The following is a 26,175-nucleotide window of genomic DNA, read 5'->3' as shown; positions in this document are numbered from 1 at the left end:
CTTTCCATCTTTGCATGCCTCCTCCATCTGCGTTCTCTCCCTCTCCCTCCCTTCGCCTGTCGGCCTCTGGGAATAGAAGCGCACAGGCAGCATGGACACAGACGACTACCGAGCCCTGCTTATCTCCACGGGATACAGCCTGGTACGCTCCGCTCTCTGCTTTCCCCCCACTTTTCTTCCTCGCTCTGTCCTCCATGCCGACGGCAGCAGCTGGCAACAGCCGAAATGCTGCATCTGTCCGTTGCGTGGCCGGCCCTCGCCGTGGGCAGTGTCCTTCTGCCTTGGGTACCCAGGCCTTGCTGAACTCCAGCTCCCATCATCCCCTGCCAGCTTAGCCGGGGATTATGGGAGTTGTGGTCCAGGCCGAAGAACACGGGCCTAGGGTGTGAGTCGGAACGTGATGTCAAGTCGGGTCAAGGGTCGGGGGGCTGTGCTTATGGCCAAGTGGTTTGCAAGACAAGGCGGAGGAGGGTGGGAAATTCAGGGTTACTGGTGGGTGGGCATTTGCTAGGGCTGCTGGGAGTCACAGGTGGGGAGAGGGTGCTGTTGCTTGTGGGCTGTCCATTGGGGGTGTTTGTTTGGCCACTATAGGACAGGTTGCCAGATTAGATGAATCCCTGGCAGATCCCTCCCTTCTGTGAATTGGCAGGATGGGGGAGTTCCCTTTGGTTGAGAGGGGAGGGCTATGGAGGGACGACTTTGTATAAAATAAACATGGAGGGGATCAGAAATCCGGCAGGCACCACCCCTACTAAGTTTCAGGCACCTGGTTAAGATGGTTTTATTCCGGGAGGTCGGGTCAAGGGTCAGGGCTGTGCTTACGGCCAAGTGGTTTGCAAGAAAAGGCGGATGAGGGTGGGAAATTCAGGGTTACTGGTGGGTGGGCATTTGCTAGGGCTGCTGGGAGTCACAGGTGGGGAGATGGTGCTGTTCCAATGTTTTCATTCTCCAACATTTTAAATTTTGGGCACAGCTGTGCCGTACATTTGAAACATGTGGCTTCCACCAAAGGATGCTGGGAAGTGCCGTTTGCCCTCCACAGAGCCACGCTCCCAAGTACCCAAGTACAAACCACAGTTCCCACAATTCTTTGGGGGAAAGCCGTGTGCTTTGAATGTGCTTCAGGTAAACATAACAGTGTCGGTGTATGGTACGTTTTTATTCTCCGATGGCCACTTTGAGACCCATATAAAGTGAAAAGCGGGGTATAGATTTCCAATAAGTAGTGTAGAGGAAGCTGCTTTTGTGCCAGCTTTGACTTGTTTACCCATCTAGCTCTGCCTTCTCCAACGTGGTGCCCTCCTTCATCGCTGGCCCTCTGGAGGGCACTAGGTTGGGGTCGGCTGATTGAGCCCAGCATTGCCTGCCGAGGCTGCCAGCCGCTCTCCCAAGATCTAAGGCAGAGAGAAGCTCTTCCCCATTTCCTGCTATTGGTCTTTTTTCTTTTTAACTGGAGATGGGAGGGACCGGAGACCTTCTGCATGCCAAGCGGGTGACCTGCTGCCCTTCTATGGCTCCTCCCTAGTATAATGCTGTAATCACAGGGGATTCAAATGGAAATTAAGCCTAGGAAACCTTAAGGAAGAAAGGTTTGAGCCAAGTTCGTCTGGGTGTAGTTCCAAACTCCGCAGAACTCCCACCAGTCCAAATTCGGACAGCCACTTTGACACAGAATAGGGGGGACTTCTTTAAAGCCAAGCCTTGAGGCCGCAACTGAGTTTTCCAGCAAACATGTCAGAGCCATCAAACGGACTCAGCTGTTTCGCTGCCATTTTGCCAGGAGACTCAAATGACCTCCTTTCTCTCACCCCCACCCCTGCCTCGCCAGGGAGATGCGGAATTCAACCGGATCATGAGTGTCGTGGACCCCAACAACAGCGGAGTGGTGACTTTCCAAGCCTTCATCGATTTCATGTCCCGGGAGACCACGGACACGGATACGGCCGACCAGGTCATTGCCTCCTTCAAGGTCCTGGCTGGAGACAAGGTGAGTTCAACAAGGGAGGGGACTGGGGAAAGGGTATAAGGTGCTGGTTTTGACATTTAAAGCCCTTCATGGCCTAGTACCCTCGCACCTACGGGACCGCCTCTCCCGGTATGTCCCACGGAGGACCTTAAGGTCCATAAATAGCAACACCCTAGTGGTCCCGGGCCCTAAGGAAGTTAGATTAGCCTCAACCAGAGCCAGGGCCTTTTCAGTGATGGCTCCGGCCTGGTGGAACTCTCTGCCTCATGAGACCAGGGCCCTGCAGGATCTGATTTCTTTCCGCAGGGCCTGTAAGACAGAGTTGTTCCACCTGGCCTTTGGCTTAGAGCCAATTTGATTCCCTCCCCCTCTTTCTTTTTTCCTTTTTCCTTTCTTCTCCTGTGATGAGGCTGCATTTTAATATTTTAATGTTTCAATATTTTAATGTTGTATTTTAATGTTGTTTTTAAGTTGTAATCATTCAACTTGTTTTTATTATTGCTTGTTAGCCGCCCTGAGCCCGGCCTTGGCTGGGGAGGGCGGGGTATAAATAAAAATTATTATTATGAAACAAGCAAAAAAAATAAAATTCTAGCTGTTGTGGCTGAAAAGACATTGCTGAGAGTGCTTGAATCTCAGAAGCCAGAGGAAGAACAGAGTCAGTTTTCTAAGCATTTTGGGCTGGGGGCTTCAGGAATTCCTTAGCCCTCTCAAAGGCTAAGTAAGGGAGATCATGCAGATTTGTGCAAGCTTTAGCCTGATTTCAGGACAGAATATGACTTCTCTCGGTGCAGAATTTAGAAAACTTTTTTAAAGTTCAGAGAGCGTAGTCTCCCAAGACATTTTTTTGCCTTGAGATGAGTTTAGGGGGCAGATCTGCTCGTACGTTTCAAACACATTCCACACCGCATTTGAAGCACGCGACTTTCCCCCACGCCCGCCCAAGAATCTGGGAACTCACAGCTAGAATAAGGAATCCGAAAGACAAAATATCTGGGGAAGAACGGAGACCCTTTTTAGTTTATATAAGAACACAATACAGCGAAATAAAATTTCATACAGGTTTTCCCTTGTGAGCAATGGAAAGAAAATAGAAAAGATTGCAATATAGGATTTAGGTGAATGGATAAGGTTAATAGGTTTGACAGGCAGCAGGGAGGCGAGGGAATCAGACCATCACGGGTTAAGGACGGGAAGTTGCCAGGATAAATAGATTTTGATGTAAATTGTATGTTATATGATCTTAACGTACAGTGGTACCTCGGGTTACATGCGCTTCAGGTTACAGACTCCGCTAACCCAGAAATAGTGCTTCAGGTTAAGAACTTTGCTTTAGGATAAGAACAGAAATCATGCTCCGGCGGCACAGCAGCAGCAGGAGCCTCCATTAGCTAAAGTGGTGCTTCAGGTTAAGAACAGTTTCAGGTTAAGAACGGACCTCCGGAATGAATTAAGTACTTAACCCGAGGTACCACTGTAAATCAATGTAAAATAATAAACTTTATATATATATATATATATATCCTGGGAGCTGTAGCTTCGCCCTCGCAGAGCTACAACTCCCAGCACCCTTAAACTACAGTTCCTAAGATTCTGCAGGGAGGGGAAGCCATGTGCTTTAAATCGATGTGCTGCAAATCGATGGAGTTTGCTGCAAATATTGGCTTGGGACCGCAAAAAACCACGTTGTGTTATCCCAATGTTCCTGATCCGCCACCCGGTGGGCGCAACCTCACGCAGGCCTCTCTTCTTCTCTCTCCCCCCCCCCCATCCCTGACGCAGAACTACATCACGGCAGAGGAGCTTCGGCGAGAGCTCCCCCCCGACCAGGCCGAGTACTGCATCGCGCGCATGGCACCTTACCAGGGGCCCGATGCCATCCCGGGTGCCCTCGACTACAAGTCCTTCTCCACGGCGCTTTACGGCGAGAGCGACCTGTGAGGCTAGAGCCGGAGGCAGCGGCGGCAACAGCAAGCGCTGGCGCTTTTTGGGGAGGGAGGGTGGGGCGACGCTCTTGATTTTCCCCCATTCACACAAACACACACACACAAACACAGCAATGGGAAGGTTGTCTTTCTCTTTCCTTCTCTCTCTCTTTCACTTTCCGAGGACAGAAAGCTGCCTCCACGCTGGGCGACCCCTGGGAGCTGGCCTGGGCCACCCCCTCCCCACCCCCTTCTCCCCACCCCATCCCCATTGCGCACTCGACGGACACTATGCAACAGTTCCAAGTCTTTCCCCCAAAACTCTGAGCAGCGGAGGAGCTCGGTGTGGCTCCTTGCTTCCTGGGGGAGGAAGGAAGAGTTCGGCCCCAAGGCCTTATCAGCAAAGGCCATGAAGCATCCCGGCCACCGCCGCCGCGGTTCAGATGGCTATTATTGTTCTATATAGATGACATTCCGGTTTCCCTCCTTCTACTGATCTTAATTGGGCCCAGAGTGGGATGGAGAGTTCTACTGTCGACTGGCATATACAGGGCCCTCCCTCCATCTCTTCTCAGGCGCTGCCTTTTAATTAATGTGTCTGGGGTGCCCCCAAGCCACCCTCGGTCCGCGGCGCATCAAAACCCAACACCTTCAGGATCTGGAGGGGCTGCTGAGACCCACTTCCTGGCTTTCCTCTCTGACACAGAACCTAGATACCTCATTCCGGACCTTTCCGCTCGCTGCGCTAGGCAGTTTTTGGGCCTAGCCTGTGCCTCTCGCCCCCCAACCCCAGCGTCGCACCTCCGACCGGCTCTTCCCCCCGTTAGGGGTGAGAGGAGGAGGAGGATGGGGACCCCCTTCAAGCGTCTAGGTCCAAACTCGCGGTTTCTGCCCAGGCTATTTGCTTTGACTAGGAAGCAGAGTTGGGTCTGTAAAGCCAGTCCTAGGCAGCTCCTTTAAGCAGTGCCCTCGTTCACGGCTACCCAAGCTCTCCGTGGCACACGCTGCTTAGTCTGACGTCCGCGGTTTGCCCTTCACCTGCTTGAAGAAATAGGTTGCCTTCCCATTCGGGGCTAGTTGGGAGGGCTTGCGCCTGGCAAGGGCGTATTGGCCCTTTCCCATTCCGCAGACTGAGCACGCGAGTGTTCAAAGAGGCAGTGCCTCTCTCCTCAAATCCGTCGCAGCTTCTTCCCCGACGCTCGCAGGAGAAGCAAAACCTTTGCGGAACGGATATCCCCACCCCAGTCGGGCCCTTTCTCCTCTTTTTTCTCCCACCCTAGTCTCCGGTTTTATAAATCCTCCCGTCCTCTGCCCCATGCCATCAGGTCGCGGCAACACACACACCCCCAGCCGCTTTTGCAACAGAGTTTGGGAATAACACAACCTCAGCAATACTGACGCCCGTCTTTGAGGCCGAAACGCGAAAACGGTTCGTTTTCTCACGCGAAGTGCGCCCAGAGGTGTCTTGAGGAGGGGCTTTAACTTTCTCCGGGAGGGGGGAGAGGTGCTAGGAGCCGAGCATCAGTCTTAAAAAGCAGGCCGATCCGGAACGGATTTGTCTTGTTTCCCCCTTTCTCAACACCCCTTGTTTCACACCCGAGGGTGTTTTGGGGTGTGAGGGTGAGAAAAGTGAAATTGTGGGTAGGTGACCCCCAAGGCGGAGGGCAGGGGGAATCGCAAATAACTACAGGTGCTTTCAGAGGGAACTTTTGAGGGGTGTCTGAGAAGGAGGGGGGAGCCCCAAGACCGTGCTTCCCAGCATCCTCTGGGGGTGATCCTTGCAAGGTAGCGAAACTGTTTGGCTGCTCCCTCTTCTCCCCCCGCAGGGCAGGAGCGACTTGCTCATTCAGTCTTCCTCTCTCGCTCTCTCGCCTCGCTCTGAACAACCCATAAAAATAAAAAATCCATTGCTTCACGCTTATATATATATATTATATATATATCTATTTTTTTGTAATTTCTTCATCATGGTGCAGGGTTTTCTGAGGACCAAATCTAAAACGAAAGAGAACCGTGCAGAGATCTTTTTTTAAAAAAAGAAAGAGAGAAACTAAAAACACAGCAAACTGTTGCAATTTAATAACGTCCAGATTTATTATTATTAAATATATATATACATCTAGCATCGTATATTGCCGAAGGGTGTGTTTGGGTTTGTTTGTTCAGGTTTTTTTTTTTGTCTTTGTCTTTTTCCTTCATCATGTAATTAAAAAGGTTATGGCTGACCGTAGCACTGGGGGCGGGCGTGGGGAACCAGTAACATTCCTACACCTTTTTTATTTTTTTGGTCACCCATCTTTTTCGTTTTGGTTCTCTTCCTTTCTTTTTGTCGTCGGAGAAGGTTTAGCTTATTTTATTGTGTTCGCTCCTGAATGCCTGCCCTCTGCAGGGTTCGGGCAGTTCAGCCAATAGGGAGTAGCTGGCTTCTGTCTGCCTCTGTTCTACAAACTTCCGAGCTTTCCGGGGAAAACCAGCCCTCCTCCCACAAGACAATAAAATGTAATATTTTTAAGGATGATTTCTCTGTTGTCGTTCTTTCCAGTACGTTTCCGAGCACAATTCAAAGTGTTGGTGCTGACCTTTAAAGCCCTAAACAGCCTCAAAGGTATACCTGAAGGAGCGTCTCCACCCCCATCTTTCTGCCCGGACACTGAGGTCCAGCGTTGAGGGCCTTCTGGCGGTTCCCTCACTGCGAGAAGTGAGGTTACAGGGAACCAGACAGAGGGCCTTCTCGGTGGTGGTGCCCACCCTGTGGAACACCCTCCCTACAGATGTGAAGGAAATAAGTAGCTATCCTATTTTTAAAAGACATCTGAAGGCAGCCTTGTTTAGGGAAGCTTTTAATATTTAACGCTGTATTGTTTTTAATACTTGATTGGGAGCCGCCCAGAGTGGCTGGGGAAACTCAGCCAGATGGGTGGGGTATAAATAATAAATTATTATTATTATTATTATTATTATTATTATTATTATTATTTCCCACCGCTTCCCTCCTTTACTCATTTGCCTCCCCATCCCTGTTCCTTTACCGCCATGTGCAAATTCACACAAAGCTGCCTGGTGCAGTTGGAAGACTTGGCACATTACGGGGTCCCGACCCAACCGTTAGTATTTATATGACGGCCTCTCGCAAAAGATTGGGGCAGAGTCACACAAATCCTTTAAAAGTAACGCAGGAGAGTTAAAATGGCTGGCTGCTCTGGGGAAATTTCCAGGAAAAAAGCACACCAAGAACTCCGGCCAATATAAGTTTCAATAGTGGGAATGGTTCCTACTCGCAAATCAGTAGTCAATTGTAACAAAAAGTAATCCACTCAAAAGTATGTGTTCTGACAAGGATTACAAACTCAAATAGAGATTACAGACTCAAACTCATAAGGATATGTATAACACAATGATTCGTTACAGTTTTAAAGATAAGAGTTTATGAGTAGAGATAAGTTCATGTTAGTCCATAGTAAGATTTGACGCAAAGATCTTAGTTTCAATCGTTGAGCAGAAGTCAATTATGGATCAGAAACCAGGACAGGGTGATTGAAACTAAGATCTTCGCGTCAAATCTGACTATGGACTAACATGAACTTATCACTTTTCACTGTCTCTGCCACATGATCATCCACAAATAAGGACTTCAGAGACAAAATCCAGTTTTAGCCTGAACTTAAGGCATTTGGAGGTCAGTGACCGGAAAAGAAATTCCACAGCCAGTATAAACTGTTGTCAAGGAGGCAGTTATTGCCGTCCATCTATGTCACAAACCATTTCCCCCTCTGCTGAGAAGTATTGGATCTGTTAAGCTTTCTCTCTAGCTCAACACATTCTCTGAAACACTAAAAAGGCAAGCATTAGATGCTTTGTGTGTGTGCTTTGCAGCCCAGGATAATGATAAATCTTGCCGTTTATTAACGTTTTCCTACAAGAAAGTTGCAACCATTGTGTGGTTCATCTCTGGCCGGGAGCCGTTCCTAACCCCTTCCTGGCAAAGAGAAAGAAGAGGTACAATGAGGATTTTGTGAGGTTTCTTAACAGTTCGGTTTTCCAAATGTGTATTTTGGTTTTTCAGATGCGTATTTTGCAGGTTTCTGGTACTGAACCAATAGCAGCCCCAAATGCAGCAGAGCAATGGGAATGTGGGTTGTGGAGAATTGGCGACCCACATTTTGGCAAAGAAGTCAGAGGGGATTAGGACTTGACCTAAAATGGTTACTTTTTTGGGCGGCGGGATTTGGGGTAAGAAAAAAATCCACTACCCATTCCTGCAATGTGGAAATCAAAGATGTAACAGAGAATTGGCTGTACAACAGGCGTACGAAAAGAGCATCTTTGACACAAAAACAGTTTTGTGGCAGCTTTTGTGATCTAGAAATAATGTGGCCTCTTTGTTTTGCTGCTGTTCCTTCCTGGTTCTCCGGATCCTGCACCTCCCAGGCATCCCATTTTATCTCCCTCCCGGTAAAGACATCTCTGGGCGTTAGGAAGACATTGATATCATGGCACAAGATCTCATGGGTTCTGTTTCCCGTAGTCCACAAAGCATCACACAAACCCCATTCTGTTCTCTGTATCGGAGAAGAGAGAAGTTTGTCTCCCTCTCGCATAATACAACTCAGGGACGTGCAGTACAGCTGAATGTTGGAAGATTTGGAACAGACAAAAGAAAGCCACCAGAGCAAATTACCGTATTTTTCGCTCTATAAGATGCACCAGACCACAAGACGCACCTAGTTTTTGGAGGAGGAAAACAAGAAAAAAAAATATTCTGAATATCAGAAGCCAGAACAGCAAGAGGGATCGCTGCGCAGTGAAAGCAGCGATCCCTCTTGCTGTTCTGGCTTCTGGGATAGCTGCGCAGCCTGCATTCGCTCCATAAGACGCACACACATTTCCGCTTTTTAGGAAGGAAAAAGTGAGTCTTATAGAGCAAAAAATACGGTACTTTAAACGAGGATGAGAAATGAATGGGGGACTACAGCTATAGTTAGGGACGTGGGTGGCGCTGTGGGTTAAACCACAGAGCCTAGGACTTGCCGATCAGAAGGTCGGCTGTTCGAATCCCCACGACAGGGTGAGCTCCCGTTGCTCGGTCCCTGCTCCTGGCAACCTAGCAGTTCGAAAGCACGTCAAAGTGCAAGTAGATAAATAGGTACCGCTCCGGCGGGAAGGTAAATGGCTGTAACCCAAGGTATGACTGTATGTATATTTCATTGATAATTATTCAGTATGTACCTCTTCATATAGGGACATGGGTGGCGCTGTGGTCTAAACCACAGAGCCTAGGACTTGCCGATCAGAAGGTCGGCAGTTCGAATCCCTGTGACGGGGTGAGCTCCCATTGCTCATTCCCAGCTCCTGCCCACCTAGCAGTTTGAAAGCACGTCAAAGTGCAAGTAGATAAATAGGTACCATTCCGGCGGGAAGGTAAACGGCGTTTCCGTGCGCTGCTCTGGTTCGCCAGAAGCGGCTTAGTCATGCTGGCCACGTGACCCGGAAGCTGTACGCCGGCTCCCTCGGCCAATAAAGCGAGATGAGCGCTGCAACCCCAGAGTCGGCCACGACTGGACCTAATGGTCAGGGGTCCCCTTACCTTTACAGCTATGGTTCTCGCTTGCAGGCTTCCAATAGTATAAAGGCACTCGTTCAGCCATGCTGAGAACACGGTGCTGGATTAGATGGGCCTTTGGCTACTCTTCCATTCCCCCTTTCCTCAGCTCCTTGCTCAAGTAATTTCATACTTTCTCGCACCTGCAGAAAAAGCAAACTCTGCAAAACACGACAGAAGCCCTGCTTGGTTTGCATAATTTATTCTCGCCCTGGGATATCATTCTGCTCACATCAAGGTGTGCCCCTTTATTTTTTGAGAGGGCTCAGCACTTGCCCTGCACCCGGTGCCCTCCTAACGTGCGTAGCGTCCCATGCCCAATGTTGGCAGGATGCGGCCCCTTCGTGCTCTGTTGCCCTCCCAGCTGACGGCCACGTTCTGGAGCTTGACTTCCCCGTCGACCTCCAGGAAACGGATGCTCTTTGGCGAGAGGCGGTGGCGGAACTCACAAAGGGAAATGCCTTTCTCCAGGATCTGGCAAAGAAATGGAAAAAGGCATGTCAAGAAGGGTTGGAAGATAAACCTCCCAACTCCGACAGACATGAGAATCCCGTGCAGTTTGATGAGTGGCGGCTCTCCTGTTTAGTTACCTGGGGACCTCAATACTCTGCTAGCTACACAAGCTTCTGTGAAAGGCTTTGGAGCTTGTTTGCTCTGGTTTACCATTGCTCTTCCAACTAGCTCTCTGCAAGATTTCACTGTTCCTTCCTAGGAACCGATAGTTAAAGGTAGACTGCGCCCACCCCTTGGAGGCTCCACTAAGCTCAGGTGTAGGGAACCTGTGGCCTTCCAGATATTGTGGGACTCTTAATACCCCATTGGCTGTGCTGAGTGGGGCTGATGCGATTTAAAGCCCAACAACCTGAGCAGAGCCAGAGAGTCTTCTGAACATTCCTTTGATTGACAAACCCACTAATTTTTCTAACTGCTTTTAAAAGGCACTTAAGTTAGTTCCACGGGGACGCGGGTGGCGCTGTGGGTTAAACCACAGAGCCTAGGACTTGCCAATCAGAAGGTTGGCAGTTTGAATCCCTGTGACGGGGTGAGCTCCTGTTGCTCGGTCCCTGCTCCTGCCCTCCTAGCAGTTCGAAAACACATCAAAAAGTGCAAGTAGATAAATAGGTACCGCTCCGGCAGGAAGGTAAACGGCGTTTCCGTACGCTGCTCTGGTTCGCCAGAAGCGGCTTAGTCATGCTGGCCGCATGACCCGGAAGCTGTATGCCGGCTCCCTCGGCCAATAAAGCGAGATGAGCGCCGCAACCCCAGAGTCGTCCGTGACTGGACCTCATGGTCAGGGGTCCCTTTACCTTTACCTAAGTTAGTTCCACAAGTTTCTCACACTTGGCTTGGAGAAATATTGGCTTTTTTCGCCTGCCCTAAATGTACAGGCTACTCAAGTGGACCTTAGGGGAGTTAACCATCTAGTAACTCTGAAAGAGGAAGAGTGCCATGTTCTCTCTGCTGTGTCCACATTGATTGATTGATTGATTGATTGATTGATTGATTGATTGATTGAAACTCTTAGGTTAGCGCTATTTATTTAGTAGGACATCTTTATCTATGTGGGGCTGTCCTTGAGACTGACCCAGAAACTCCAGCGGGTGCAGCATTACGCGGCAAGACTCCTTACGGAATCACATGGGATCACATTCACCCGGTGCCATACCAGCTGCACTGGCTCCCAGTGGAGTACAGGATCAGGTTCAAGGTGCTGGTTTTAACCTTTAAAACCCTATATGGCCTAGGACCCTCGTACCTACGGGACCACCGGTCCTAGTATGTCCCACAGAGGACCTTACGGTCTTCAAACAAAAACATCTTGGAGGTCCCGGGCCACAGAGAGGTTAGGCTGGCCTCAACCAGAGCCAGGGCTTTTTCGGCTGTGGCCCCAATCTGGTGGAACGCTCTTTCACAAGAGACTAGGGCCCTGCGGGACTTGACGTCTTTCCGCAGGGCCTGCAAGACAGAGCTGTTCCACCAGGCCTTTGGCCAAGGCACAGTCTGACCCCCTCTCTCCTTCTGTAATCCTCACAGAACTCTAGCCCAATGGTTGCCCTTAATTTGATTTTGAACTGATTTTAGAATGAACTGATTTTAGAATGCTGTATTACTTTACTGTTGTCAGCTGCTCTGAGCCCGGCTTCGGCTGGGGAGGGCGGGATATAAATAAATTATTATTATTATTATTATTATTATTATTATTATTATTATTATTATTAAAAGTGGAAGGAGTGAGTTTCAAGTCCGTCGGTGAGCAACGCAATCTGTTCGCAGAGAGCGATGAGGAAGTGGAGAGCAAACTAAGAGCAACAACTAGGGAGTAAAATGAGGGGGTGCAGGACGTTCTTTTTGACGTAACAATATCAAACCTTTGAATTTCCATTCCTTTAGCCCTGCTTACTTGGAAGCAAGAGCCAATGATTTCAACAGGACCCCTGGGCAGACGTAGGATCTTGCTGTTCTCTTCCTATACCTGCCCCCTCTGTCCTATACTATACCTACTTTTGGGCTCCCAGCAGCCTTCTGCCCTCCCAGTCCCCATGCAGCCACCATCACCCAGCCCCTGTGTTTTGGGGGATGGGGTGTGTGTGGGTCTCGATTCCCCTTCCCCACCAAGGACCCCTCAGTTGCTACCCCGACCTTGTAGCCCATCCGGGTGACGATGATTTGAATCCTGAACTCCTGGCCTCGCCGGAAAGGGGCCACCACCGTCAGACCCTCACCCCACTGCTGGTCCGCGAAGCTGTTGAGGGTCACCCAGCCAGGGGAAGACGGGGGTCCCTCAAAACTGACCGTCAGCCTCAGAGGCTTGTTCCCCTCCTCGACTTGTCTGGAAGAAAAGTCCACATAGAACCTGAGAAAAGAGGTGAGAGAGATCAGGTTCGCTGGGTTACATATCCTGCCGTATGTCCTGTCCCCCCCAGGTAAGAATTAGCTGAACAATGACTGCCCTGCCCTGCTGCCAACTTCTTTCCTGTATCCCTGCTCCTCTGCTGTCCTTTGTTTATTTATATGTATTTTTTATATACCGTGTTTTTTGCTCCATAAGACACTTTTTTCTTCCTAAAAAGTAAGGGGGAATGTCTGTGCGTCTTATGGAGCGAATGCGTGGTCCCTGGAGCTGAATTGCCCAGGGGCAAACAGCAGATCATGCTCTCTTTTTTGAAAGAGGGAAGTGGGTGTTGAAACAAAGCCGCTGATCGTTTGCAGATCGGGGAGAGAGATAAGGGATGCTAGAGATGAAGGAGGCTGCCTGGGAGGGGGGAGGTAAAGACAGCAAACTTGCAAACGAGAGAAACAGGAAAACAGGAAGAAATTAGAAGAAAAGGAGGAGCAAACAACTGCTCCAGTTAAGGAAAAGACACTAAGGCAAACAAGAGGGAAGGGAATGTTGAAAGGAAACAGCTGATCGGTGGGATCGGGAGAGAGATAAGGGATGCTAGTGATAAAGGAGGCTGCTTGGGAGGGGGAGGTAAAAGCCCATGGATCCTCAGGATTTTTACATTGGGTCACCCCAAATTCACCATCAGATCAGTAGCATGTCCATGGCTACAGCCTGCACCAAAAAAATCACGCACCCACTGTTGTTTGGGGCCGCAATGGCGCAAAAATGTGGTTACAAAGCACAGATCCACATGGATCCTCAGGATTTTTGCATTGGGCTACCCCAAACTCACCGTCAAATCACATGTCTGTGGCCACAGCATGAACCACAAAAATCATACATCCACTGTTAAGTTCAGAATATTTTTTTTCTTGTTTTCCTCTAAAAACTAGGTGCGTCTTATGGTCAAGTGCGTCTTATGGAGCGAAAAATGCAGTATTTATACTGCCTTCTTCCAACGAGCTCTAGTACATGGTTCCCCTCCTCCCGTTTCATCTTCACAACATCCCTGAGAGGTCGGTCAGGCCTTGAGAGGCAGCGACCGGCTCCGGGGTCACCCAGCGAGCTTCATAGCTGAGCAGGGATTCGAACTCTGGTCTCCCAGGGCCAGGTCCAGCACCCTCACCTAGTTCAAGGCAGACTGTAACCCTGCAGAGGTTGCTGGATCCACAACTTCCGTGGCCCCCAGCCAGCATGCCCAGTGGTTAGGTATAATGAAAACAGGATCCGAGCACAAGCGAACTCTCCCCTCCTGTGATTTCCAGCAGCTGGTACTCAGAGAATAACGCTCTCCCTGCCTGGCAGAATCTCAGCTATCAAAATGAACCTACTTTCCAGGATGCTGTTTTTATTCCAATCAATACCAACTGTAAATAACTTCAGCTGCTTCAAAGAATGGAAGAAGGATATTTCTAAATTCATTTTGGCAGGGGGGAGGCAACATAAAATTTTGATAGACATAAAAGAAAGAGGAGGTTTTGCCTCGCCAGACCTGCAAATCTATTACGAGGCAGCCTGCTTGTGCTGGTTAAAAGAATGGTCCTGATTTAAAATTTGGCTGGCATGCTTGTCTCTGGTATGGGAAGGCGAAAATTTATAAAAGTTTTATGAACCATATTCTAAGGAAGAATTTGTGTAGAGTTTGGGAGAAATATAAAAATCTGCTGGAAAGGGAAACACCTTTATGGCTATCTCCTATTTGAGGCTATTACAATTAAGAGAGAGAATATGGACAGACAGTGGGCAACTTGCAGGGAATTGCTGCAATTACAAAGGGGGAACCTAAACTCTTAACCAAGTTTCTTCTCCCTTGGTCTAGTCCTCATAGGAATAAGGGGAGCCACGGTTGGTCCATTTAGCTTAGTATTGTCTACACTGGTTGGCAGCAGTGCTCCTCCAGGGGTTCAGATGGGACATTCTCAGACTTACCTGGAGAGGCTGCCAGGATTCGAACCTGGAACCTTCTGCATGCAAAGCAGATGCCCTGCCAACTGAGCTATGGGTGTTCCTTGTAACATAAGAGATCCCTTATCTCTTCACCTAACTTGCGCAGTTAAATCACTAAAAAGCTGGGACCGGGTGGCTCAGATCTCCCCTGGTGTCAGTTATGGGAGGTGTGGCTGCCGTGCCTCAGAGCAGAAGGAAAGGCACTCTGCACATGCCTAGGCCCAGTCTCTCTCTCCGTAATATTCCACAAGTCCTAGCACCAAGTCCTGGCCAGGAATTGCGACTTGCCTCCTCTGCTTGCATCACGAATTCTGGATGCCAAATCCATTCTAGGGAAGATAATATCAGTACTGAGTTACCTTTTGCCCTGTTGTGGAATGATACCTTCCAGCAGCACCCATGACTCTGGTTCCAGGCCTTGCGGGATAGCCCGGTAAAATGGTATATTCTGCAAGGGAGGAAAGAAGAAGATGAGGCACGCACAGTCTTGAATCTCTGTGTTGTAAACAAAAATTGCCCATAGAGTCCTTACATGGGTTCCCTATTGGTAGAAGAAGATAACAGAGGCCAACCAGAGAATATTGAGAAGCAAAGCAGCTACTAAGCCTGATCTTTATTGATCTGTTGCAACAGGGTGCTCCCCTCACCCGCAGGAGAGAGGAGGAACCCAGAAAAATGGTGTGCAAGGCCTTATAAAGACTTTTGAAATTCCCATCCTGTAGATCAAGACCACCCCCAGAAACATCATACATACATCACAGAAGGGGTGTAACCTAAGACCACCTCTCAGATACATCACCCCTACGTCACAGAAAAGGCGGTCTAAAACAGAAATTTGAATGTTGTTTTTCTCCTGTCCTTGTTTATCTCCTGTCTGGCAGGTTACTTGATTGGATTGCCTGGGTAGCCTGGCCAGTCTTTTGTAATGTTAAATACCGGTACTTGGTTCCTGGGCCAGGTCACAGGCTCACACCCTATTCATATCTTAAATGTACCCTTAAGACAGGATTTGTGAGGAAAGAGACAATGAGGAGGTTTCCCACTTTGACCTTGCAGAGAAAACATTTGCTCAGTTTAGGAATCAAAATGGTTCCAGGTTGGCCTTCCTGTGCTGATCTATGTATGCGCTTGGTTGGGACACTTATGAACATTACTATATATCTAAGACCTCAAAATTCCTATCACACCATCCAGTCTGTGAGATGATTGGCTTGGTTTCTTCTTTTGATAAGGTTTTATTAAAGCTTTTTCCGAATACAATAAGATAAAAGAAACTAAATAAAAACAAAAACAGAGAGAAAAGAAAACTGTGTCCTCTCAAAGGTAGCGCTTAATCCTTGTCTCACACAGAAAGTGGTGCACCCTCCAAACTCTCACCTGAAAGCTTTCTTTTTAAAAAATATTTTTTATTTTATAATTTTATAATCACAATAATTTATAAATTCAATACTTTCCCAAGGATACGGTATAGACTGCCCCCCCCTAATTTCTTGCATCTTATTTTATTTTTCCAAACTTTGCTTTCCCTCTTATTTATCCTAGTTTCCAATTATATACCGTATTTTTCGCTCCGTAAGATGCACTTTTCCTCTCCTAAAAAGTAAGGGGAAATGTGTGTGCGTCTTATGGAGCGGAGGCAGGCGGGAAAAGCCCCCAAGAGCTCTTGCGGGCTTTTCCCCAGGAGGGAGAAAGGACTGACGCGGCCAGTCAGTCCCTTCTCCCACCTCGTAGAAAAGCCCGCAGGAACCGCACACCCTTTAAAGAGCGTGCAGCTCTTGCGTGCTTTTGTAGGAGGTGGGGGAAGGGACAGAGGGCAGCCCCTCAGCCCCTCCCCCCACCTCCTGGAAAAGTCCCCAAGAGCCGCACTCCCTTTCACTAGCCGCATGGAGCATGTGTGCGGCTCTTGGGGGCTTTTCCACCCGAGGAGGGAGAAGGGCAGCCCGTCAGTGACTGGGAAAAGCCTGCAAGGTCAGGTGCATCTTATAGAGCGAAAAATACGGTAATTGAGAGCTTTCGACTTGTTCTCAAATAGTCTCTTATCTTTCTACAACCACACAACAACCCAGGCAGGCAGGGAAGAGAAAGAAAGAGTCTGGGCCAAGGTCACCCACAAATTGTGACTGTGAGAGAATCTGAACCCAGGCCTCAGTCTGAACAAAATGCTGCTTTGAATATTCCCTCTTCATTTAGAAGAACAGAGTCGTTTTCTTCCTCCTCCTCCTCCTCCTCCTCCTCCTCCTCCTCCTCTTCTTCTTCTTCTTCTTCTCCTTCTTCTCCTCCTCCTCCTCCTCCTCCTCCTCCTCCTCCTTCTTCTTCTTCTTCTTCTTCTTCTTCTTCTTCTTCTTCTTCTTCTTCTTCTTCTCCTTCTTCTCCTTCTTCTTCTTCTTCTTCTTCTTCTTCTTCTTCTTCTTCTTCTTCTTCTCCTTCTTCTTCTTCTTCTTCTTCTTCTTCTTCTTCTTCTTCTTCTTCTCCTCCTCCTCCTCCTCCTCCTCCTCCTCCTCCTCACTCATAGGCCAATGTCCTATCTAGTTCGGCATCCTAATCTCACAGCGGCCATCCAGTTCCTTCTTTGCTACTTAAGCCCATTTCCTCAGATAACCGACTTCCTTCTTTCTTAAAAATGCTTGTCATCCGGTGAACTTCCTGCCCCTTCTTCAACCTCTTCTGTCAGGCAGATCTAATCAATATTTCCCGAGGCTTTAATACGTAGCTGCTCTTACCAAGGAACTCCCACCAGAGTTCAAGCCTTGAAAAAGTCGGAGGTTTGGTACCTGGGAAAGTGAGTCACAGGATGGGAAGCCCATTTCACGCAATGCAGAATTGGCCCACAATCTGTCCCTTTCGCCCCCTTGAAATTGCATGATGCTGCATGACAGTTTGCGGTTCAGGAAAGGTGTGGCTTACAAAGGATACTATCACTGATGAGTTTTATTTTGCTTTTAAAAATTCCTGTGAATTATTGAGACACCCTCAGCTGGTTTCGGTTCCTCCTTGCTCCAGTGGGGAAATCGAGGAATTGTCCCAATGATCAGAGGAAGAAAGGAGACAGCTTGAGAAAGCACCTGCTCCAGTGTTGGAAAATTACTACCTGTAACCACAACTTTTTCTGCAATAAACACAACCCCCCGTGTTGCAAAATGTGGCAATCTACAAAAATGCAAACACAACACACTGGCTAATGTTGTTGTTGTTTAGTTGTTTAGTCGCGTCCGACTCTTCGTGACCCCATGGAGCAGAACACGCCAGGCACTCCTGTCTTCCACTGCCTCCCGCAGTTTGGTCAAACTCATGCTGGCAGCTTCGAGAACACTGTCCCACCATCTCGTTCTCTGTCGTCCCCTTCTCCTTGTGCCCTCCATCTTTCCCAACATCAGGGTCTTTTCCAGGGAGCCTTCTCTTCTCATGAGGTGGCCAAAGTATTGGAGCCTCAGCTTCAGGATCTGTCCTTCCAGTGAGCACTCAGGGCTGATTTCCTTCAGAATCGATAGGTCTGATCTTCTTGCAGTCCATGGGACTCTCAAGAGTTTCCTCCAGCACCAGAATTCAAAAGCATCCATTCTTCATCGATCAGCCTTCTTTATGGTCCAGCTCTCACTTCCATACATCACTACTGGGGAAACCATAGCTTTAACTATATGGACCTTCGCTGGCTAATAACTGTTAGTAAATATATAATCGGTATGATGTCATTCAAAATATACAAATAAGCGACTTCAAAATAATATATATATCATGCAATACATCTCACAAAATATACAAGTAACTGCAAGTTGTTATATGTATCAGTGTCAAACAAAGGTTCAAACAACCAATGAATAGCGAAGAACGCCAAACCGTGTCTCAAAGGAAGACATCTCTCCAAAGTCTCAAAAGGACACTGCATCCGGAATAGTTCAACTGTTTCGGAATAAAGTCTTCATCAGCTAGAAGTGGAATTGAAAACAATGAATGACAACAGTAACCTGCAGCTACATTATCCAGTGAGCACTGATCCAATAGTACGATATCCACTAGTATGTATATTCCATTGATAATTATTCAGTAGGTACTTTTTTATATAGATATGTGGGTGGCGCTGTGGGTTAAACCACAGAGCCTAGGACTTGCTGATCAGAAGGTCGGCAGTTCGAATCCCCGCGACGGGGTGAGCTCCCGTTGCTCGGTCCCTGCTCCTGCCAACCTAGCAGTTCGAAAGCACGTCAGAGTGCAAGTAGATAAATAGGTAGCGCTCTGGCGGGAAGGTAAACGGCGTTTCCGTGCACTGCTCTGGTTCACTGGAAGCGGCTTAGTCATGCTGGCCACATGACCCGGAAGCTGTACGCCGGCTCCCTTGGCTGATAAAGCGAGATGAGCGCCGCAACCCCAGAGTCAGCCACGACTGGACCTCATGGTCAGGGGTCCCTTTACGCTTTACCTTTTATGTTGGTGGCCGTATCATGGCTGGCAGCCATTAGCAGCCCTTTCCTCTGTGAACTTGTCTGATCTTCTTTTCAAGTTATGCAAGTTAGTGGCCATCGCTGCTTCCTGTCAGGAGTCCCTTTAGCTTTACCTTTTTATATATTTTGTTCTACTGTATATCTTACATACAGGTTGCTCAGTTTTGTTGTCATTCATTGCTCGCAACATCATACCGATTACCGTATTTTTTGCTCTATAAGACTCACTTTTTCCCTCCTAAAAAGTAAGGGGAAATGTGTGTGCGTCTTATGGAGCGAATGCAGGCTGCGCAGCTATCCCAGAAACCAGAACAGCAACAGGGATTGCTATTTGTTCAATTCTATTTAAAAAACCCATCTACAACTAATCTACAGAAACTACAACTAATCCAGAATGCGGTAGCTAGACTGGTGACTGGGAGCGGCCGCCGAGACTACATAACACCAGTCTTGAAAGACCTACATTGGCTCCTAGTATGTTTCTGAGCACAATTCAAACTGTTGGTGTTGACCTTTAAAGCCCTAAATGGCCTCAAAGGCCCAGTACACCTGAAGGAGCGTCTCCACCCCCATCGTTCTGCCAGGACGCTGAGGTCCAGCACCGAGGGCCTTCTGGCGGTTCCCTCACTGCGAGAAGCAAAGCTACAGGGAACCAGGCAGAGGGCCTTCTCGGTAGTGGCACCCGCCCTGTGGAACACTCTCCCATCAGATATCAAGGAGATAAACAACTACCTGACATTTAGAAGACATTTGAAGGCAGCCCAGTTTAGGGAAGCTTTTAATGTCTGATGTATTACAGTATTTTTAATCTTTGTTGGAAGCCGCCCAGAATGGCTGGGGAAACCCAGCCAGATGGGCGGGGTATAAATAAATTATTATTATTATTATTATTATTATTATTATTATTATTATTATTATTATCATCCAGGTTGGTAGCCATCACTCTGTCCTGTGGGAGGGAGTTCCACAGATTAACCAAGCACCGTGTGAAGGAGCTTAATCGCCTAGATAATTAAGGGTCTGGAAACTCAGCCTTACGAGGAGCGCTTGAAGGAGCCATCTTCAAATATCTTAAGGGCTGCCACATGGAAGAGGGAACAGGTTTGTTTTATCCTGCTCCGGAGGGCAGGACTCGAACCCATGGCTTCAAGCTACAAGAACGGAGGTTCCGGTGAAACAGCAGGAGGAACTTTCTGACAGCAAGAGCTGTTCGGCAGGGGAACAGACTCCCACAAAAGATGATGGGCTCTTCTTCCTTGGAGGTTTTTAAGCAGATGTCGGGTGGCCATCTGTTATGGATGCTTTAGCTGAGATTCCTGCCTTGCGGGGGGTTGGACTAGATGACCCCAGGGTCCCTTCCAATGCTTAAGATTCTACCATTCTTTTCTCTGTCCCTGACATTCAGTTTCCTGGGATGCCCACGAATTCCTGTGTTAGGAGAGAGAAAAAGGTCCACTTTCTCCATGCTAGGCATTATTTTATAAACTATTGTGTTGCCTCTTGCTCGCCTTTGCCCTAAGAAGTCCCCAAAACTTTCACGGAATTGTCGAGTTGGAAGGGACACCCGAGGGTCATCTAGTCCAACCCCCTGCAATGCAGGAATCTTTTTGCCCAACGCGGATCTCGAACCCCCAGCCCTGAAATTCAGCGTCTCGAACTTTACTAACTGAGCTCTCCCTCCGAGCGGAGTCAGGCTACCTGCCTGATCATTTCAGTTTCCCTTTTCTGGACCTTGAAGTTTTACTCAAAGTAGTAAAGGGTAAAGGGACCCCTGACCATTAGGTCCAGTCGTGGCCGACTCTGGGGTTGCGGTGCTCATCTCACTTTATTGGCCGAGGGAGCCGGCGTACAGCTTCCGGGTCATGTGGCCAGCATGACTAAGCCGCTTCTGGCGAACCAGAGCAGCGCACGGAAACGCCGTTTACCTTCCCGCTGGAGCAGTACCTATTTATCTACTTGCACTTTGACGTGCTTTCGAACGGCTAGGTTGGCAGGAGCAGGGACCGAGCAACGGGAGCTCACCCCGTCACGGGGATTCGAACCTCCGACCTTCTCACCCCGTCACAGGGATTCGAACCTCCGACCTTCTGATCGGCAAGTCCTAGGCTCTGTGGTTTAACCCACAGCGCCACCCACGTCCCCATTTAAATGAATGGACCCAAGTTAGCCATGTCCACGAATTCCAATATGTCTCCTTCATGCAGGATTTTAGCCACATGTGTCTAACATGGAGGGACACGTAATTCATATATAAAATTTTAAAAGCAACATGTTTTTATGGCAATGTTTCTTTGTTTGTTTTTAAAAATAGATTTTATTAAAGTTTTTTTGGGGGGGATAAAAAGTTAGCACCAAGTGGCCAATATCTCTTTATCAAAGATTTTTTAAAAAAACTAATCCAAATGAAAATTCAAAGCAAAAGGAAGAAAAGAAAGAAGGTATGGGGAGAAATTCTTATTCTTAATAATAATAATAATAATAATAATAATAATAATAATAATAATTTATTATTTGTACCCCGCCCATCTGGCTGGGTTTTCCCAGCCACTCTGGGTGTCTTCCAACATCCGTCAGCTAAATACAGAAAACTGTTCCAAACACCCATTGCAATATAACACCCAGCAATCCCATTTTCTTCAGTCCTCAAACCCAGATATCAAGTTCGTTTTCTTTTCCACGCAATAAATCTGCACTGCCATGGATTTCACAGCCACCCGTGTTCCCTGCTGACCAAGGAACTCTGGGAAATGTAGTTCTGAGAGGCAAGTGGGGATTTTGCTCTTCGTCCCCTCCCAAAATACAGAGTTCCTTGCTGAAGGTGCATGGACAAACTGGTTCCCAAACTGGTTTATTGTTGCAGCGCAGGTGTAAAACGAGCGCTCAGCGTAAGGGCGCAGGCAGGGTGGGGACGTTGGAAAGGAAAAGGTGGCCGGTTCAGCTGACGTAAGGAGGGAAAACCCAGGCTGACAAAATGACATTTAAATGCATGAGCAAAACACTCTGACTTCAAGCACCCGCTCTGCCCAAGGATCTATGGCTCACTTGGAGTAAGGTAGGGATAACTCAGTCAGGAGAGTGTGAGCCTCTTAAATCTCACGGTCGTGGGTTCGAGTCCCGTGTTGGGCGAAAGATTCCTGGATTGCAGGGGGTTGGGCTAGATGACCGCCAGGTTCCCTTCCAACTCTGCAATTCTGTGATTCAAGAAGAAGCCTGTTTCTGGTCCAGCATCCTGTTCCCACAAGGGCCAACCAGATGTCTCAATTTCTCTCCTCTCCTGCAGTTTACAGAAACCGGTGTTCAGAAACATCGCTGCCTCTAACCGCGGTCGCAGAGGATAGCCATCATAGCTAGCAGACATCAATAGCCTTCCCCTCCTTTAATCTAACAATCGACACCTGTGGCCATCACTACCTCCAGTGGCAGTGAGTTCCAAAGTTTCACTATGCACTATAAAAGGAAGCCGCTTCCATATCTGGCCAGACCCCTGGTCCATCTAGCTGGAAAACTATCTAATAACAAAAACAAATAACTTGTGGAATAGTTCAGTCGGTAGAGCATCAGATTTATAATCTCAGGGTTGTGGGTTCGAAACCCACCTTGGGTGAAAAAATTTCTGCATTGCGCAGGGTTCTAACTCTACAATTCTATGTTTCTAATGGAAGATTCGTTCCAGGCAAAAGAAAGCATTTCTGCACATGACTCATAGCAGAAGTGCAGAAAGTATGTCTACGGGACTTTGCGATGGCCGCGGACTTGAATGGCTTTCAGAGAGGTTGCACAAATTCAGGGAGGAAAATAATAATAATAATAATTTATTATTTACACCCTGCCCATCTGGCTGGGTCCCCCCAGCCACTCTGGGCGGCTTCCAACAAAACACTAAAATACAATAACCTATTAAACATTAAAAGCTTCCCTAAACAGGGCTGCCTTCAGGTGTCTTCTAAGGCTCCGTCAGCAGCTTCTAGCCATGAATGTTTTGCCTCTGCTGTGGGAGCCAGTACAACTCTGGAGAGCAGCTGCCTGGGTATCATGAACAGGGATAATTGCGCTTGAACTCAGATCCTGTTTGCTGTAATCTGGCTGGTAAAAAAAAGAGGTAAAGGTAAAGGACCCCTGGATGGTTAAGTCCAGTCAAAGGCGACTGGGGGGTTGCAGCGCTCATCTCCCTTTCAGGCCAAGGGAGCTGGTGTTTGTCCGCAGACAGTTTTCTGGGTCATGTGGCCAGCATGACTAAATTGCTTCTGGCACAACGGAACACTGTGATGGAAATCAGAGCGCACGGAAATGCCGTTTACCTTCCCGCTGCAGTGGTACCTATTTATCTACTTGCACTGGCATGCTGTCAAACTGCTAGAAGAAGAAGAAGAGTTTGGATTTGATATCCCGCTTTATCACTACCCTAGGGAGTCTCAAAGCGGCTAACATTCTCCTTTCCCTTCCTCCCCCACAACAAACACTCTGTGAGGTGAGTGGGGCTGAGAGACTTCAGAGAAGTGTGACTGGCCCAAGGTCACCCAGCAGCTGCATGTGGAGGAGCGGAGACGCAAACCCGGTTCCCCAGATTACGAGTCCACCGCTCTTAACCGCTACACCACACTGGCTCTGGTTGGCAGGAGCAAGGACAGAGCAACAGGAGCTCCCCCCGTTGCGGGGATCAAACCGCCGACCTTCCGATCGGCAAGCCCAAGAGGCTCAGTGGCTTAAACCACAGCGCCACCCACGTCCAGTGTGGGAACCAAAGGCCTTATGTTTTGGTCTGTTTTAAAAGAAAATAAGATGGGGAGAAAAGGAGACAGGCCGGCGTAACACTGTCAAAACATTGCACTTGGTCAAAGGTGGCTTCCAGGTCTGGAAAGGTAAAAGACAGGGGTGCCAACTGGAATTTCCAAAAATTGTGAGGAGGGGTGTCTAAATAAGCCCCATCCCGGATAATCAATCACATGGCATGCACACACTATTTAAATGGCAATGCCCATTAACTTTGGGCGGAGGCCCCTTCAATTATTTTATTTCAGTCTCTAGGAGTTGGCTTCTGTGGCAACAGCTGTCGTACGCACATCAGCAAGGCTCCCCCAGTTTACAGAGTTGTGCAGAAGAGGGAATTTTGGCAAATGCACCTTCTCAGGTGAGCACCTTCCGCAATACCTGTTCGGTGGTAGGAGAGCCCTGTCCTTTGCAGATGATTATCCTATGGTTCTTCACGGCACCTCAGCCCGTTTCTCCTGCTGGCGAACATTTTTCATGGCATCACTGAGTTACAAGGGACCACTTGGGGTCATCCAGACCAACCCCTGCGATGCAGGAGTCACAGAAGAAGAATCCCTGACGGACCTCTGTTGAAACACCTCTGACGGAGGAGAGCCCATTACTGGCACGAATAATGATGCCTCTCCGTGCTGGTTTTTGTTCCAGGGCCGTAGCAAAATGTGCCGGGTTCAATTGCCAGCAGCACCCGCAGGTAGGAACCGGGAGGGAATCCCCGCCCGAAGGTGCAGACAAGGAGGAACCTCCTCGACGTTCTCGCCACCACCACAAACCAGAAAAAGGAAACGTTCTTGGTTGTTTTTACTCACAAAATTATCGGGCACTATTGCCATCTCTGCCGCCTCTTGGCTGGAGACTTTTTGCAGGCATCAAGGACCGGCTTCCAATCAGCCGGCGACTCTCCTTAACAGTGGCAATCTCATCTCCTTCGGGGCAGATTTTGAAGAGGCGCCTCCTCCCACAGCTGATGACTTTGTGCTTAGTCACACTTCCCCATGAGGGCAAAGTCACAGCTTGATCCATGAGCTGGAGCCGGAGAGGGAGACAGCATCGCTTTCAGCCTGGCCCTGTGTGCTCTCAGCTCCATCCTGACACCACGGTGGCTTAGAGCTCCGCCTGGTCCTTTGTGAGGAGCGGAAGGAGCCGTCCCTGAAGCTTGCAAAAGAGAAAACCTGGATTCTAGAAGCAGAAAGTACAGTGGTACCTCGGGTGGCATACGCTTCAGGTTACATACGCTTCAGGTTACAGACTCCACTAGGCCAGAAAGAGTGCTTCAGGTTAAGAACTTTGCTTCAGGATGAGAACAGAAATCGTGCTCCGGCGGCGCGGCAGCAGCAGGAGGCCCCATTAGCGAAAGTGGTGCTTCAGGTTAAGAACAGTTTCAGGTTAAGAACGGACCTCCGGAACGAATTAAGTACTTAACCCGAGGTACCACTCGGGTCTCTTGTGTGTTATAAGAATTTTAAGGTCTTATACAGTCACACCTCGGGTTGAAATTGCTTCAGGTTGAGCGCTTTCGGGTTGCGCTCCGCGGTGACCCAGAAGTAACGGAATGTGTTACTTCCGGGTTTCACCAATCGCGCATGTGCAGACGGTCAAAATGATGTCACGCGCATGTGCAGAAGCAGCGAATCGTAACCTGCGCACGTGCAAATGCGCAGTCGCGGGTTGCGTTCGCTTCAGGGTGTGAACGGGGCTCCGGAACAGATCCCGTTCACATCCTGAGGCACCGCTGTATATATAAAGTAAATGTTCATAAATGTACAGTGGTACCTCGGGTTACAGACCCTTCAGGTTACATACGCTTCAGGTGACAGACTCCGCTAACCCAGAAATAGTACCTCGGGTTAAGAACTTTGCTTCAGGATGAGAACAGAAATCACGCCGCAGCGCTGCAGTGGCAGCGGGAAGCTCCATTAGCTAAAGTGGTGCTTCAGGTTAAGAACAGTTTCAGGTTAAGAACGGACCTTCCTGCCAGCCAAAAGACCGCTCCTTCTCTGATGTATGTATGATGTATTGGGGGAGGGTCTTGGGCTACACCCCTTCTGTGATGTATGTATGATGTTTCCGGAGGTGGTCTTGGGGTCCAGGGTGGGCCATTTCAAATGTCTATATAAGGGATTACACACTTTTGTCCTGGGTCCTCCTCTCCTGCGTTTGGGGGGAGCACGCTGTTGTAACAGCTTTAATAAAGATCAGGCCTATAGCCACTTTGCTTTCATACCTCAAGTTGAATGTGCTTCAGGTTGAGCGCGTTTGAGTTGCGCTCCGCGGCAATCTGGAAGTAACGGAGCGCGTTACTTCCAGGTTTCGCCGCTCACGCATGCGCAGACGCTCAAAATGGCGTCACGCGCATGCGCGGAAGCGGCAAAACGCGACCCGCGCATGCACAGACGCGCTGTCGTGTCTTGCGTTCCGTTCGGGATGTGAACGGGGCTCCGGAACGGATCCCATTCACACCCCGAGGTACCACTGTAGTAATAATAATAATAATAATAATAATAATAATAATAATAATAATTTATTATTTGAACCCTGCCTATCTGGCTGGGTTTCCCCAGCCACTCTGGGCAGATGTTTTCTCGCAGTGAGGGAACCGCCAGAAGGCCCTCAGTGCTGGACCTCAGCATCCGGGCAGAATGATGGGGGTG

The 26,175-nt window shown here is 48.6% G+C and overlaps 2 protein-coding genes across 7 annotated transcripts in view; one reads left to right on the top strand and one right to left on the bottom strand.

Moving 5' to 3' along the window:
* ACTN4 (actinin alpha 4) overlaps positions 1-6,403 on the top strand; it is a 136,499-nt gene extending 130,096 nt beyond the window's left edge. For 4 of the 6 annotated variants that reach the window (XM_028742070.2, XM_028742066.2, XM_028742072.2 and 1 more), the window contains 3 exons: positions 77-142; positions 1,829-1,987; positions 3,749-6,403. In XM_028742070.2, coding sequence (XP_028597903.1) covers positions 77-142; positions 1,829-1,987; positions 3,749-3,907 — 384 coding nt within the window. In that variant the 3' untranslated portion in view covers positions 3,908-6,403. The remainder of the gene's footprint in view (positions 1-76; positions 143-1,828; positions 1,988-3,748) is intronic. The other 2 variants (XM_028742068.2, XM_028742069.2) reach the window with 1 other exon arrangement.
* A 3,273-nt stretch (positions 6,404-9,676) lies between these two features.
* LOC114603624 (galectin-7-like) lies at positions 9,677-24,780 on the bottom strand. The gene is made up of 4 exons (XM_028742800.2): positions 24,334-24,780; positions 14,681-14,769; positions 12,131-12,344; positions 9,677-9,964 (listed from the first exon to the last, which is right to left on the bottom strand). The coding sequence occupies exons 1-4, from the start codon at positions 24,355-24,357 to the stop codon at positions 9,785-9,787; spliced, it is 507 nt and encodes a 168-aa protein (XP_028598633.2). The 5' UTR covers positions 24,358-24,780; the 3' UTR covers positions 9,677-9,784.
* Between the last annotated feature and the right edge of the window lie 1,395 nt (positions 24,781-26,175).

Source organism: Podarcis muralis, chromosome 7, assembly GCF_964188315.1.
Source record: "Podarcis muralis chromosome 7, rPodMur119.hap1.1, whole genome shotgun sequence".
Taxonomy (NCBI): Eukaryota; Metazoa; Chordata; class Lepidosauria; order Squamata; family Lacertidae; genus Podarcis; species Podarcis muralis.
The sequence above is the reverse complement of the archived record's forward strand: the minus strand, read 5'-3'. Positions and strand labels throughout refer to the sequence as shown.